General features: G+C 59.8%; 1 protein-coding gene and 1 long non-coding RNA gene across 3 annotated transcripts; both read right to left on the bottom strand.

The window, feature by feature from the left end:
- Positions 1-421: 421 nt before the first annotated feature.
- Positions 422-3,189, bottom strand: FOXA2 (forkhead box A2). 2 transcript variants are annotated; one of them, XM_040552989.1, is made up of 3 exons: positions 3,103-3,189; positions 2,340-2,409; positions 422-1,796 (listed from the first exon to the last, which is right to left on the bottom strand). In XM_040552989.1, exons 2-3 carry the CDS (start codon positions 2,406-2,408, stop codon positions 534-536), a joined length of 1,332 nt encoding a protein of 443 aa, XP_040408923.1. In that variant the 5' UTR covers position 2,409; positions 3,103-3,189; the 3' UTR covers positions 422-533. The 2 variants fall into 2 exon arrangements, with proteins under 2 accessions (XP_040408923.1, XP_040408922.1); XM_040552988.1 differs by lacking the exon at positions 3,103-3,189 and having other exon boundaries at positions 2,340-2,426.
- A 2,272-nt stretch (positions 3,190-5,461) lies between these two features.
- On the bottom strand, positions 5,462-8,038 carry LOC121068200. Its single transcript, XR_005818696.1, has 4 exons — positions 8,005-8,038; positions 7,639-7,893; positions 6,840-6,973; positions 5,462-5,698 (listed from the first exon to the last, which is right to left on the bottom strand). It is a non-coding gene; the product is annotated as an uncharacterized LOC121068200 (long non-coding RNA).
- Positions 8,039-12,886: the final 4,848 nt, after the last annotated feature.

Raw genomic sequence — 12,886 nt, 5'->3', positions numbered from 1 at the left:
ACAACGTTACAAGACTTTTGGTCCTTGGATTCAAAACTAGCATGGGTTTCACACTGAAGGAGGGTTTTGTTTTGTTGTTTGTCTGTTTGGTATTTTTTTTCCATCACTTCCACACAAAAAAATAGATATATTTATACCTCCTTGCAACGACAACAACGAAAAAAAAAAAAAGCCCCAACAGAAACCCCCCTCTCCCCTCCCCGCACCCAAAACCCGCCCCCCCCCCACTGAAACAAACCACCCCACAATGCAAAACACGAGAATCGCAGCCCCCCAGGCATGGGTGGCTTTGGGCTGGGGGGGAGGACCAGCGCGCCTGCCCTCAGCACGGGCCGAGGTGCTTGCAAGACGTGCCTGCTGTTTCCCGAATGGATGCAGACATCTGGAGCCAATGAAACAAAATAAAAATAGATAGATAGATATATGTATATGTACCGTGCTCGACAGCGTTCAGAGTCCATCGCTCTGCTAGGGGACTGCGCGGGGGTGTGGGGTCTTTCCCCCCTCGCCAGGGGAGCTTTCCCCTCGGCCCTTTAGGAGGAGTTCATGATGGGCCGGGAATACACACCTTGGTAGTAAGAAGTCTCTCCAGATAAAGGGGAGGACTCTAAGCCATTTTTGTTCGTTACGGGCCCCATGGCCAGGCTGCCAGGCATGGGCGAGGCGTAGCCCGAGTAGTGCATCACCTGCTCATAGGCCTTGAGGTCCATTTTGTGGTGGTGGTGGTGGTGGTGGTGCGGGTGGTGGTGCTGCTGCTCGGAGGAGGACATCAGGTTGTTGATGGAGAAGGGGTGGTTGAAGGCGTAGTGGTGCTCAGGCTTGAGGTGGGCGTCGTGGGGCAGGCCTGCGTGCGGGGGGGCCAAGAGGTGTTGTGCCGGTGATGCCGCTGGCTCCCCAGGGCTCAGCCCCGCCGTGCCCTTCAGGTCGGCCAGGGCGCGCTTGTGGTCCTGGCACGGTGAGGCGCTGGCCGGGGACTCAGCGCCGGCTGAGCCCTCAGAGCCACCCGAGGAGCTGCCTTCCCCCAGGGGCTGGCTCGGCGGCTGCCCGGGCCCCTTCTTGCCCCCGCCACCTGCCCCGCCACCTGCCCCGCCGCTGTCCTTGGCGGCCAGCTGCTTCTCACACTTGAAGCGCTTCTGGCGGCGCAGGTAGCAGCCGTTCTCAAACATGTTGCCCGAGTCGGGGTGCAGAGTCCAGAAGGAGCCTTTGCCCGGCTTGTCTGGGGAGCGGGGCACCTTGAGGAAGCAGTCATTGAAGGAGAGTGAGTGGCGGATACTGTTCTGCCAGCGCTGCTGGTTCTGGCGGTAGAAGGGGAAGAGGTCCATGATCCACTGGTAGATCTCGCTCAGCGTCAGCATCTTGTTGGGCGATTGCTGGATGGCCATGGTGATGAGGGAGATGTAGGAGTAGGGCGGTTTGGCGTGCGTGTAGCTCCGCCGGTAGGTCTTGGGGTCCCGCGAGCGGTTGAGATTGGACTGCCCGTAGATGGGGCTCATGGAGTTCATGTTGGTGTAAGGGGCCAGGGCGTTCATGGAGCCTGCTTGGCCCCCCATTGGGCTCATGCTGGGGCTCAGGTGGGCGCCCATCCCTGCCACGCCTGCCGAGCCCATGCCGGGCATGGCCCCCGCACCCGGGGACATGCCGGTGAGCGAGGGGCTCATGCCTGTGTTGGCATAGGACATGTTCATGGAGGTGGCAGCCGTCATGTTGGCTGTGGTGCTCATGGCCGACATGGTCATGTACGTGTTCATGCTGTTCATGCCCAGCCCCGCATTCATGTTGCTCACCGAGGAGTAGCTCTGTGGGGGCAAGCAAGAGAGAGGAGGGAGGTTTGGAGGGGGACGGAAGGGGGCGGGTGCACAGCCCCACCAGGGACAAGGGCAGCCGCCCAAATGGGGAGCAGTGCGGGGGCACCCCCACCCCAGCCCGGGTCGCCGCCTGCCAGGGAGCCTCTGCAGCCCTGGAGCGGGCTGGAAAGGGTTAAATCTTGGGAGGGTAGGTGTAAGGGGGGGCTGTTGAAATGAAAACCAAAAATACAGGTATTAAAAAAGACGGGGCCACAGCAAGCCCACCAGGTCCATGCTGGGGAGCTGGAGGGAGGGGAAAGGACATCCCTGCACGAAGTGAGAAAAATACCTGGGGGGGTGGGGGGGGGGGAGGAGGAAAAATCGCGAAACGCCACCCGGGCAGCCTCGTGCCCAGCTCGGCCCCGGGGGGGGGCCAGCCCCGCCGCCCCCCACACACACCCTGCCCGACATTTAGTGACAAAATTGGGGTGCTCCCGGTGGCGGGGGGTGGCCAGGCCGGGCCGGGGGGTGGCGGAGCCCTGGCTCCCTCCTTACCTCGGGCTCCCCGTAGTAGTTGCTCCAGTCCGTGTGCTCATGGCCTTCCATTTTCACCGCTCCCAGCATACTGGAAGTGGAGTGCATGGCAGTTTAAAATTTAACAGCCACAACAAACGACGACAGAGAGCAACCCAAAAAAAAAAAAAAAAAAAAGTCGCCAGCCCTCCCTCCCCTCTGCCGCGCTCCCTCCGTCGGAGCCTCCGGAGGAGGAGGAAGAGAAGGGAGGGAGGAAGGGAGGGCGCACGGAGTGGCGCTGGGGCCGGGGGTATTTTCGCGGCTGCTCCTCGGGTGGGTTTTCGCAGCGCTTCGTGGCGAAGAGTCGCCCGGAGGCGACGGAGGAGCCGGAGGAGGAGGAGGAGGGAGGAGGGAGGAAGAAGAGGAGGAGGAGGAAGAGGAGGACAAGTGCTGCAGTGACGTGGGTGCTCGAGTGATATAGCACGGAGCGGCCGGGCGAGCCTCCAATCCCCAGGTCCTCGGCTGCCCATTTGAATAATCAGCTCACACCTAGGCGGGAGCGGCTCCTCCGCGGCCCCCCGCGCACCTTCCGCACCCCGGCGGCACCCCGGCACTGCTCCCAGCGCCCCCCGCCTCCCTTTCCCGGGGGGGCCCTGCGGTAGCCGACCCCTCCCTTCCCCAGGGGACCCGACGCCCCCCGCCCCGCGCCCCCGACGGGCGCCGCTCCCCCCCGCGCCCCGCACCCCCGACGGGCGCGGGTTCCCCGGCCCCCCGGTGGGGGCAGCCGCCCCCCGGACGCACGCACCTTCTCTCCCCGCGGCTGCTCGGCGGAGCCCAGGCTCAGGCCGCCGCCCGCCCGGCCGCGCCCCGGCGCTGCCCCATCGGTCCGGGCTCCGGGAGCTGCCGCTCGGCTCCGGCTCCGGCTCCGGCTCGGCCGCGCGGCCCCTCCCGCGGCTCTGCCCGAGTTCCTACAGCTATTTCGTAACTAAAACAAACAGCGAGGGCAGCCGAGGGGGCGCGGCGGGCGGCGGAGCGGGATCGGAGCCGTCGGGGGGCCCGGGGACCTCGCTGCCCTCCCCGCGGCGCCGGTTGCGGGGTCCCGGTGGGCGCCGTCGGGGCGGCGCCGAAGCGCCCCGCTGCCCGGACGGACGGACGGACCCCCGGACGCACGGGCGGAATCAGGCCCCTCGGAAGCCCCTCGGCCCCGCCATCGCCGCGCTGCCGGGAGCGCTCGCTCCCGCCGGCGGAGGCTGCCTGAATGCGGCCGTCGGGGAGCGGCGGAGCGGCTCCCTCCCTCCGTCCTGCCCTCCCTCCCTCCTTCTCTCCTGCCCTCCCTCCCAGCCAGAGGAAGCGGAGCGCTCCCCTCCACCGTCTGCTGGCCAAACGCCTCCCATCCGCGGGGCGCTGCCTCCCCCGGCAGCATCCTGCGGCTGCCCCGCCGAGCGCGGCTCTGCCCGCCCCGAGGGCAGGGGGCTGCCGCCACCTCCTTCCTGCCCCCGGGGATGTGGGCCCGCAGTGGGCTCGCTCTCACGTCCCCCAGCCGTACCTACCTGCCTGCAAAGCAAAGCGGGCAGCGCCGACCTTTCCCTTTATTTATTTGTTTAGTTTTGCTCCCGGGATTAAAACCAAGCATCGACCGGCGGAAGCCGGCGCTAGTTTTTAAACATTAACACAGACCCAACAGGCACCGGGGGCGCCTAAAGAGGGGCCCGGGGAACTTTTCCCCGTGCCCCGGCACTCTCCGGAGTCAGCTCCAAACGAAAACGGCCCCGGGAGGGCACCTTCCTACCGCGATAGCCGCGGCGATAGGGGCAGCCCGCCTCCTCCCGCCGCCTGCCCGTGTTCGGGGATCTGGGGGGCGGCTGAAAACGAAGGGTGCGACCCGATGGGGCTGCCCCCAGGGCGGGCACATGCGGGGACGCGCCAGGAAAAGGGGGCTTTGCCCCCAAAAGGGGGGCAAGCGGCGGAGCCCCCCCGCCGGGAAGGGCCCGTTCCGCTGTCCCGCGGGCTAAAAGCGGTGACGGGGCGCCCCCTGTCGCCTGCTGTCCCCGATTCCGGAGGACCGGGGGTGGGGGGACACCCCGCCCGCCCCCCCCGACGGCAGCGGCTGCCAGGGGCCGGGGGTCCCAGCGCGACCCCAGGGTGGCATCTTCCTGCCTGCAGCCTGCGGGCCGGCTCCGTGCTGTGCCCCAGCCCCCTCGACATGGGGCCAGCGGGGCCCGAAAGCAGCTGTGTATCTCCTGGGTCTTGTTTGAAACGGCCAGACGATGCCACAGAGCTTTTTGTTCCTCTGGGGTCACAGGAGAAATCAGGAAATTTGGTCAAGTGGGTACTGGCCACGGCCGACTGCATTGCTCCTGAGACCCTGTACGCTGAGCTCTCCCCTTGCCGCTAACTTGGGGTGGTAGGGGCATTCTGTGCTCAACCTTGGCATCACTTTTTCCTCCTGGCCACCAAGCACAGGACGCATGGATGCGTTTTCTGCAGTGAACGCCATGGGAGGAGGAGCACGGCTGTAAGGAGGGTGTCCCCGTGCCAACAAATGCAGCCCCCACTGGGCCTCAACCCACACAGCAGCACAGATGTTAGCACTCTGCGAGCGAGTCTGGCACCTCGGCACCAAGGGTGGCAGGATGCACAGCCAGGGCTCTCGCTGCTGCTCGTTACAAGGGGCAGCTTCCCCTTCTGGTCGGCAGGACTTGGAATGCTGCTGCCACGGAGGAGGAGGGTTTCTACCTCTGGTCACCCTCCTGCACACAGGCTGGGAGCCGCAAGATGGACCTTCCATGGCCATCGGGGCCGTGTGGGACAGCCCCAAGGCAGCAGGGGGAGGCTGACACCAGCAGTGGCCCCGCAGGGCCCTGCAGCCTCCGTCTCCCTTTCCCTCCTTTCACAAGGGCAGCCTCCCATGCCACTGTCCTGGGGCTGCCCATTAAAATTAATCTCTCTTAACAGAGTAGGAAAAGAGGCAGTAAGGTATATATTATTCCCTTATAAGAGACATTTTTTAAAATACCTAAGATGATAAAAATTGAAAAAATTCAGCAGTGTCTTATTTAAACATGTCTGCTTGGGTTCCCAAGAAACATATCGACCATTTAAAAAATGACTTCTTCTCTTTAATATTTGAGTAATATTTATTTTAAATTTAATTTTTAAATTACATTTTTATTTGCATTAGAAGCCATGGCTGGAGGAGCCATCGCTCCCTTTCTGGAGGCAGGAGGCCAGCGGCCAGAGCCAAGCCTGGCCAGCAGCTGCCACGGTCTCAGCCACCTCCATCACGCGCTGGTCGCAGCGAGGCCAGTGGTGCTGAGCACGTCCCCGCTTCTTCTCCTGGCACAGCCACGTGGGCGCTGGGTGAAGGCATTTTGCCGGCAGCACTGCATTGCCAGTCTGATCTGTGTGACAGAAAATAATAAATAAATAAATAAATAAATAAATAAATAACCCCCCTTACCTTATTCTTGACAACAAACAGGGTAATTATCTCCCTTCTACTGATAATTATCATAATTAATCCAATATAATGAACTCTCCCAATTGCACCGCTGTTTCACAATAAATGCGGTGGCTTTTTTTTCTCTTTAATTGAGGAACTGGCTCTCCTGCGAGACAGAAACTGTCGCTGCCCTACAGAAGAGAGGCATTTTAATAACAAGAAGAAGAAGAAGAGCATGCGGCAGATCGCGGCAGAGACAAAAGCTGAGCAGGCGGCCACAATTATCGCTGGGATTTAACGAGGCCTTCCCCTGACGAGGTGGGTGGATGCGCTGAGGTGTGCAAGGGAGCTGCGGGAGGCAGTGGGTCGGAGGGAAGGGGACAGGGGAGCTGCAGCCGAGGAATGGGGTCTGCAGCTCCCACCCTCACTGGTTTATTCCCAGTTTTTCCCTACGGGATCCCTGGGAGTTGCCCTCTGTAAGGCCAAGGGGACTCTGCTGGTCTGGGAGCACCCCGGGCAGCTCTCACCCCACCAGGCAGACCAGACAACTGCTCCTCATTGTCATCCACGTTTCCGCAGGGGGGAAACACGCTGGGGAGAGGCTGAGCCCCCTTGCCAAAGCCCTCTGGGCACTCCTGCAGCAAGGCTGGAAAGCAGGCAGAGCACAGGCAGCCCGCTCACAAGGTCAGCATTGTTTCAGTGCCGTGTGTCGGGATGCCGCTGCTGGGGATGCTTGCAGGGTCCCTGGGATGCGCTGTAATTTCTGCTGGGCCTGCCAGGAACCAATATTCTTTAATCACTCAAGGACTCAGATGGGAACCATTTAAATAAGTGACATTCTGCGGTGGGGGAGATTTTCCCCTCTCCGCGGAGTTACCTACACAATAACACAGGCCGTCAGCTGCGGCACCGCCGGGGAATTACTACAATTACACTGTGCAATATTGACTTAACTATTTGAAGAACTCCACCACCAAGTCTCTCCTAATTAGATTCAAGATTTAATGGGGCTTCTTAATTCATGAAAATATTTTCCAAGGCTTTAACAAGTCCAACAAAGGACGAGTCAGGAGTATGCAAAAATTTAGTGATTGTAATACCTTATCAAGAGCTCAAGGATAGACACCCAATGTCTGTAATCCTGGAAAGACATCCCCTGATGCCAGGCTGTACAGGCACCGCAGAGTGCTGGCCATGTGCCTTCTCCCAAATTCCCCATGGTCCTGACACGACCCTGAAAGCAGAGGGAAAAACTTCGGGAAGAGCTTTTCCATGCAGCTCCTGTGGGAGGGTCTCTGTGCTCCCAGCAGGCCACCGTCAGAATTAAAATCAGCCAAGCCAAGCCCACCTGCTCCCCACCTGAAGCTTTTGAGGGGTGCTTCACATGCACAGACTCCTGCACTCTTTTTCCCTGGGATCCAAACAAAAAGCCATTTACAGGGAGCCTCCCCTTTTAGTGCAGCTGTGCTGTGCCTCATCTGCACACGTACCTGCAGCAGCCGCTCCGCACATGGCTGGCGTGGCTATTTTTGCCGTGCTTAGTAGCTCAGGTGCTATTTTAATGTTTCTCCCCACTCCGTAATTATTCAATGTGCCACAGAAGGTACTGAGTTGCTACAATCAGCGGCCAGCACCGCAAGGTAAAATAAAACACTGGAAATGCCCAAAGAGTGCACCTGAGGGAAACAAAGCCACCTGGGTCCCTGGGGGATGGGGCGCAGGAGAGCAGGATGGCTCGCTGGCATCACTGGGGTGCTCAGTGCTGAATGGCACCCAAGGATGCTGCTTGGGCAGGACGGCCAGGGGGATGTGGTGCCCACGCGCAGCCCGTCAGCAGGATGGTGCCTTCTGGAAGGGCTCCGGAACAAAATCAACATAATGCATCTGCTGGCTGTTTACCATGGCCCACGTGACAGCGCCCCCGTTGATTTTCTCCACTGGCACATTTTGCTGGGTAAACAAGATGCGCAGGCATCTGGAGTGATGGCGGGGGAAAAGGGGTGGTGGTAAAAAGCCAAAGTTAACACGTTCAGCCCAGCGCCTGGGGCCTCCCAGGGACAGCCAGGGTGCCAGCAGCCCTCGTTTCAGAGATCAGAGGAAGAAGAGGGTGCTGGGGAGGAAGCCCGATGATGCCGATCTTCACGCTCTGCAGACCTGGGCAGAAATGAAGAGAAAAAGGGTATCCTCACCCGCGGGAAAGCCCCGCCAGGGCTGGTTTCATGAGCTCAGCCCCAGCCAGCGCAGGCAGCCCGGGGGAGGTTTTACCTGGCTGACCAAAGTGTTCAGGCCGTGGCTTCTGGTAAGGGAAATATTTTTTTATGTTTAATTATCAGTTTCTGAAAACTGAAATGTCTTTGGTTTTACAATAAGAAAACAAACAGACAAATTGCATGTGGATACTCCTCCCAAAAGCCCCTGCTTCAAAACCTCCCTGTTATTTTCCAACAAAACCCCTTTCTGCTGGAGGCCAGCCAGCCCGGAGGTGTCTGAAGGCACAGGAGGAGAAGACAGCAGCTTCCATCACCCAGTGGGGGCAAAGCAGCCCCAGCCATGTCCCTACAGCCTTGGGGGTCACCTCCATCCATCAGACAGGGCTGGTTTGTTCCCCTCTAGCAGCATTGCAGCACGAGCCCACAGGCGGTGGTAGAGCAAGAGGACACTTCCCAGCAGGACCAGGGTGGGAAATGGGGAAGCCAAGCCCATGTCGCCACAGAGCCTCAGAAGTACAAGCTCCTGCAGAGGCACAGATGTATCTGCACTTTCTACCAAGCCCCAGATATTTCAAAGAACAGCACAATTAACCTTACAGTTGTGGGTGCCCACCTGTGGGGCCAGGTAATAGATGGGGAGCAAAGCACGTTGCAGCGGAGATGCGCTGTTCCAAAGCTGCACCATGGTGCAGACATCTCCAGACCTGAGCCAGGTCCCCTCGCCTGGCTCCAGATGTCCCTGCTGGTGGCACCGGAGACAGGCAGTGCCAGGACAGGCGATGCCGGATGCTCGGGTGCACACGCTGCCTGAACCCGATGGGATTTCTTATCGTGACGAGAGTCTGTTTGCTGAGGCGATCAAACCCCTCAGCAGGCTGAGAGCTTTGCGGAGGACTCTGATGGACATTTATAGCCCTCTGAGTCATTACCAGCCTTGTTTAAACCAGTTATACCTGGCCAAGACCTTTAAAATAGCTTCATTTATACCGAAAGACTGCGGGTATAAATAGCAGGGCGAACCGCTCGCTGAGCGCGATGGCTCCGCCGAGCACAGGGAGTGAGGCAGCACACATTGCCCAAAGCCCGGCTGCCCCCCCTGGCACTTCCCTGTCCCCCCCGGTGCTGAGGGACCCCCCCGGGGGGGTGGCTGCTCCCAGGGCCCCATCCCCACGGGAACGAGAGCCGGCGGCTCGCGGGAACGAGGTGTCCCTGGCAGGGCCACTGGCAAAACAGCCAGAGCGGAGATTTCTGCTCCGAAAAACACAAGCTGCCTGGGGCTGGAAGCCTGTCTGCGAGCCTGCGGTTTCGTGACCACTAATAGCAGCCCTGTGCCCTGCAGGATCACCCCATAAATCTGGCTTGGGTCAGGCACGGGCACACAAGCGCGTTTCTGTTTAATTAGCGAGCGTGGCACAAAGCTTGTCCTGGCGCAAGGGGCTCATGCCAGCGCGGGTCAGACCCTGCCCAATGTGGCACCAGCGCTGCGAGAGCCCTCAGCCAGCACAGTGGGGTTACAGGGACTTCGTGGTCTCAGAGGGGCACCCTGCATGGGACAGGGAGTGACAGGGGGACCGGTCACAGGCATCCCTGCAGCTGCTGCCCCATGCCCCATGGATCCCGCCCCTGGCACTGCCAGGTGGAAAACTTCATCCCAGCCTGCCCTGTTGCAAGCTGGAAGAGCTCTGGCTGTAAGATTGGCTTAACTTTGGCCAAACAAATCTTTATCTGACTCAGTAATCCTTTTTTTTTTTTTTTTCCTCCTCAAAAAGAGAGAAAGCAGAGCTGGAGAGCAGCGCTGGGCACCTGCTCGGGGCGGTGCTCTGCCTGGAAGCGCCCGCCCTCCCCTGGGGACCTCTCCCCCTAAAAATAACGCCGCCTTTCCCTCCAGCACCATCGGCATCCCTGGGTGTCTGGGGGGAGCAAACCAGCAGCATCCCCACCTGGGACCAGTGCACTCCTCTCACCCCCTGCGACGGCAGCACGTACGAGGTGGCGGGCTGCTAAATAAAGCCCAGCTCCAGCCGATGGAAAAGCTCCCCTCCGGCAGGCTGGAGGAGGTGGCTCTGGCTTTCTCCAAATATTTCTCCCCCCTTGCTATGATCTTTTATTTTTTTTATTTTTTTTTCTCTCAGAGGAAACATTGCCCAGATCAACACATGCCCGAGGAGTGATTTTACATGGGTAGGACGGCACTTTCTGCTGGAAAAACTTCCAATCAGCTGCATTCACAAGCTGGGTTTATTTTTCACAGTTTTCTGAGTAGGTTTTGTTTCAGTGCCAGAGTAAAGAGCTGGAGGTACATATTTCAGCCCAACCTGCAACACCCTCGTCGTCACCGGATTTGAGTGAGGAGAGGGCTTTGACCTACATTTGTAGCCCAGCCTGTGGAGGGGCCGGGTGTCTCCCGAGCCCCTGGTATTTTCCCACTTTTTTGCACGGGGTTTACTCCCCTGCATTATACAGGCTCTGCCTGAAAAAGCCAGCCTGGCCGCAGGCTCTAGCCCAAGCATCCTCCGAGCGCTTTGCAGTCCCTGAAGCCCTCCAGCCAGGCATGGGGCTGCTCCGGGCTGGAACAAAATTAACCAGAGCTTTTTAAAGCTCTCCCACCTTCGTGTCCGCTCTTCCTCCGGGTAGGTGTCCCGGCGGCGGCAGAACAAGACGGCTACAGAGGGCTGCTGGAAGCCGTCAGTGTGGAATACACTGGGAGGCCTTTTTGCCTGGAAACTATTTCCTACCCGCAGGCTGCGGCGGCAGCGAGAATTCCTGCGTGGGCTGCCTGGGGAGGCAGCGTGGCCGCGGCGGGGGCACCCGCTTTGACGTCCCCAGGGTGTGCAGCGCCGAGCAGAGATGCCGACAAAGCCCTTTTATGCTCCCAGGATTTGGGTTTGTTTTCTCTACGGTGAGACAAGGGCGGCTGGCGCGTGCCAGCAGAAGGCAGGGCAAAGCGTCGCCTCCCTGCATGCCCTTGTTTCAAGGCACGAGCGGGCTGTGCGCAGGGAAACAGAGAGGCTTGTTAAAAAAAGAAGACCCAATCCATAGCTGTTGGGGAGCAAAAACAACCCATTAAAGTCAGGGCCGTGGCTGTAAATCAACAGAGCTGCTGCTATTTCCATCTGTCGCGCGCGGTGGGGAGAGGCGCGGTGGGGTGGTGGCGGCGGTGCTGTCCCAGCCCCGGGACACCCCCATGCCCCCTGCCAGGGAACGTGGCAGCATGTGGCAGGGCTGGACAGGCCCCCAGAGAGCTGCAATGCCACCTCAATCCTTGTGGGACCCATAATGCCAGGGTTGCTCCCAACAAATGGCGTCTGGGGGCCAGGTCCCCAAGGCTGTGCCTGAGCACCCCTGGGACCCCCCCTGAGCAGCCCACCTGGGACAGATCTCAGAGCCTCTGCAGAGGGCACCATGCAGAGCTGCCAGGTAGGGTCTGGATATTTTCGCCAAAACCCAACCAAACAACCTGCAACTTTCCCACCTGAGAGAGAGGTGATTGAAGACAGTTTTTTACACCACCCCCCCTTTTTTTTTCCTTTCCATGAATAACCAAATGAGTCATTAGGCTGGAAAAAGGGCTCTCAGGAAAAAAGATGACCTCTGGGGGATTTGGCGATATTTCCCTCTGATACTTGCTGCAGACCCAAGGCTGCAGGCCTGAGTGCAGGTTACAACATCGCCCCTCTCATTGGGGTCAGCTTTGCTCAGGAGCTGTGCATGGCACGGCTGCTGCCTTCCCTGCCCTCGCTGGGCAAGGAGAGCCATTCACCAGGGTGGGCAGGCAGCTGGGGCCACCAGTCCTTGTCCCACCAGGACATCACCCCCGTGATTCAGTCGGAGCTCCCCATGGACCCGTCACGGCTCCATCCACTCTGTCAGGGAGGCAGGACCACCTCACACCTCATCAGTCCTGGCTCTGTAAGCAGCGGCACTGCTCGCCCTTATCTCCCTGCAGATACGGATCTACAGGCGTGCTGGGTGGACATCCGTGTCCATCAGCACTTACTAAATGAAGTACATGGGTTATGGTTTTTATATCCAGCTTCATATTTTGTGTATGTTTGCATATGGTGAAGCAGTAGGAACGTGTCTCCCAGCGTCACGCATTTATTTTAATACCCAAAGACGCCCCAGAGAGCGGCTCTTTAATCAGGGAAGAAAGGTCAGGCGGCGCAGTGACGAGCAAGCGACAACAACCTGGGAAAAGACCAAAAAACTGAAACAGGCAAAAAGCAAAGAGAGAGGCTGGGTTTTTCCCTGGCCATTGCACCTGGCATCTCTCTTGCTGGGGTGCCCATGGGGGGGAGGAAGGGAGCGAGCCCTTGCCCCCCACTGCCCATTTCCCCTCCAGCAGCACCCAGCCCTGTCGCGAGCATCGCTGTCCGTCCCGAGCCCCTCGCTGCCATCCGGTACTCTGGCAGCCCCTCACCACTAGGCTTTTTGAGACTTTCCCGCAAAACTCTGCCTTCTCCTCCCGCTCTGTCGCCCACCAGCTGGAGGCAGCTTTGCTAGCGCCGCTGCGATCTGCGCTGGTTGCAAGTAAGCAGCAGGACCCAGGAGCAGAGCAGCAGTGGGTGTAAGCCCCTCGCTGCCTCCCATCCGTGTTTGCCGGTGGCTTCCAGGCTGAAAAGCTGCTGGCAGCCCTCACATTAGCACCTCATCAGCTCCCCGGGGGCCCCGGCAAACACAGCCTGCCCGCCGAGGAAATGCCCCGGGCCTTGTGATGCAGGGCCCCTGGGGTGGCAGCGGGAGGAGGACGTTTCCTGCCTCCGGCTGCAGCTGCCTCCTCTTCCTCCCGCGCCAGCATCTCGGGTGGGCAAACAGCACCTGGGCGGGCGAGGAGGCACGGATGTGTATTCAGGAAGCACCCGCGCACCCCGCTGCTCCCCGAGCCCCCCAGCATACACATGCTAATGGCACCCCTCGGCCAATGGGCGATTCATTAT

Source organism: Cygnus olor, chromosome 3 (assembly GCF_009769625.2).
Source record: "Cygnus olor isolate bCygOlo1 chromosome 3, bCygOlo1.pri.v2, whole genome shotgun sequence".
NCBI lineage: Eukaryota > Metazoa > Chordata > Aves > Anseriformes > Anatidae > Cygnus > Cygnus olor.
This window is presented reverse-complemented; position numbering and strand designations above follow the sequence as displayed.

Excerpts from the sequence above, each read along its gene's own strand:
- FOXA2 (XM_040552988.1), bottom strand. The coding sequence starts at position 2,426 with ATGCACTCCACTTCCAGTATGCTGGGAGCGGTGAAAATGGAAGGCCAT. Across the intron at positions 1,797-2,339 it reads ACTACTACGGGGAGCCCGAG|AGCTACTCCTCGGTGAGCAA; the intron begins GTAAGGAGGGAG and ends TTGCCCCCACAG.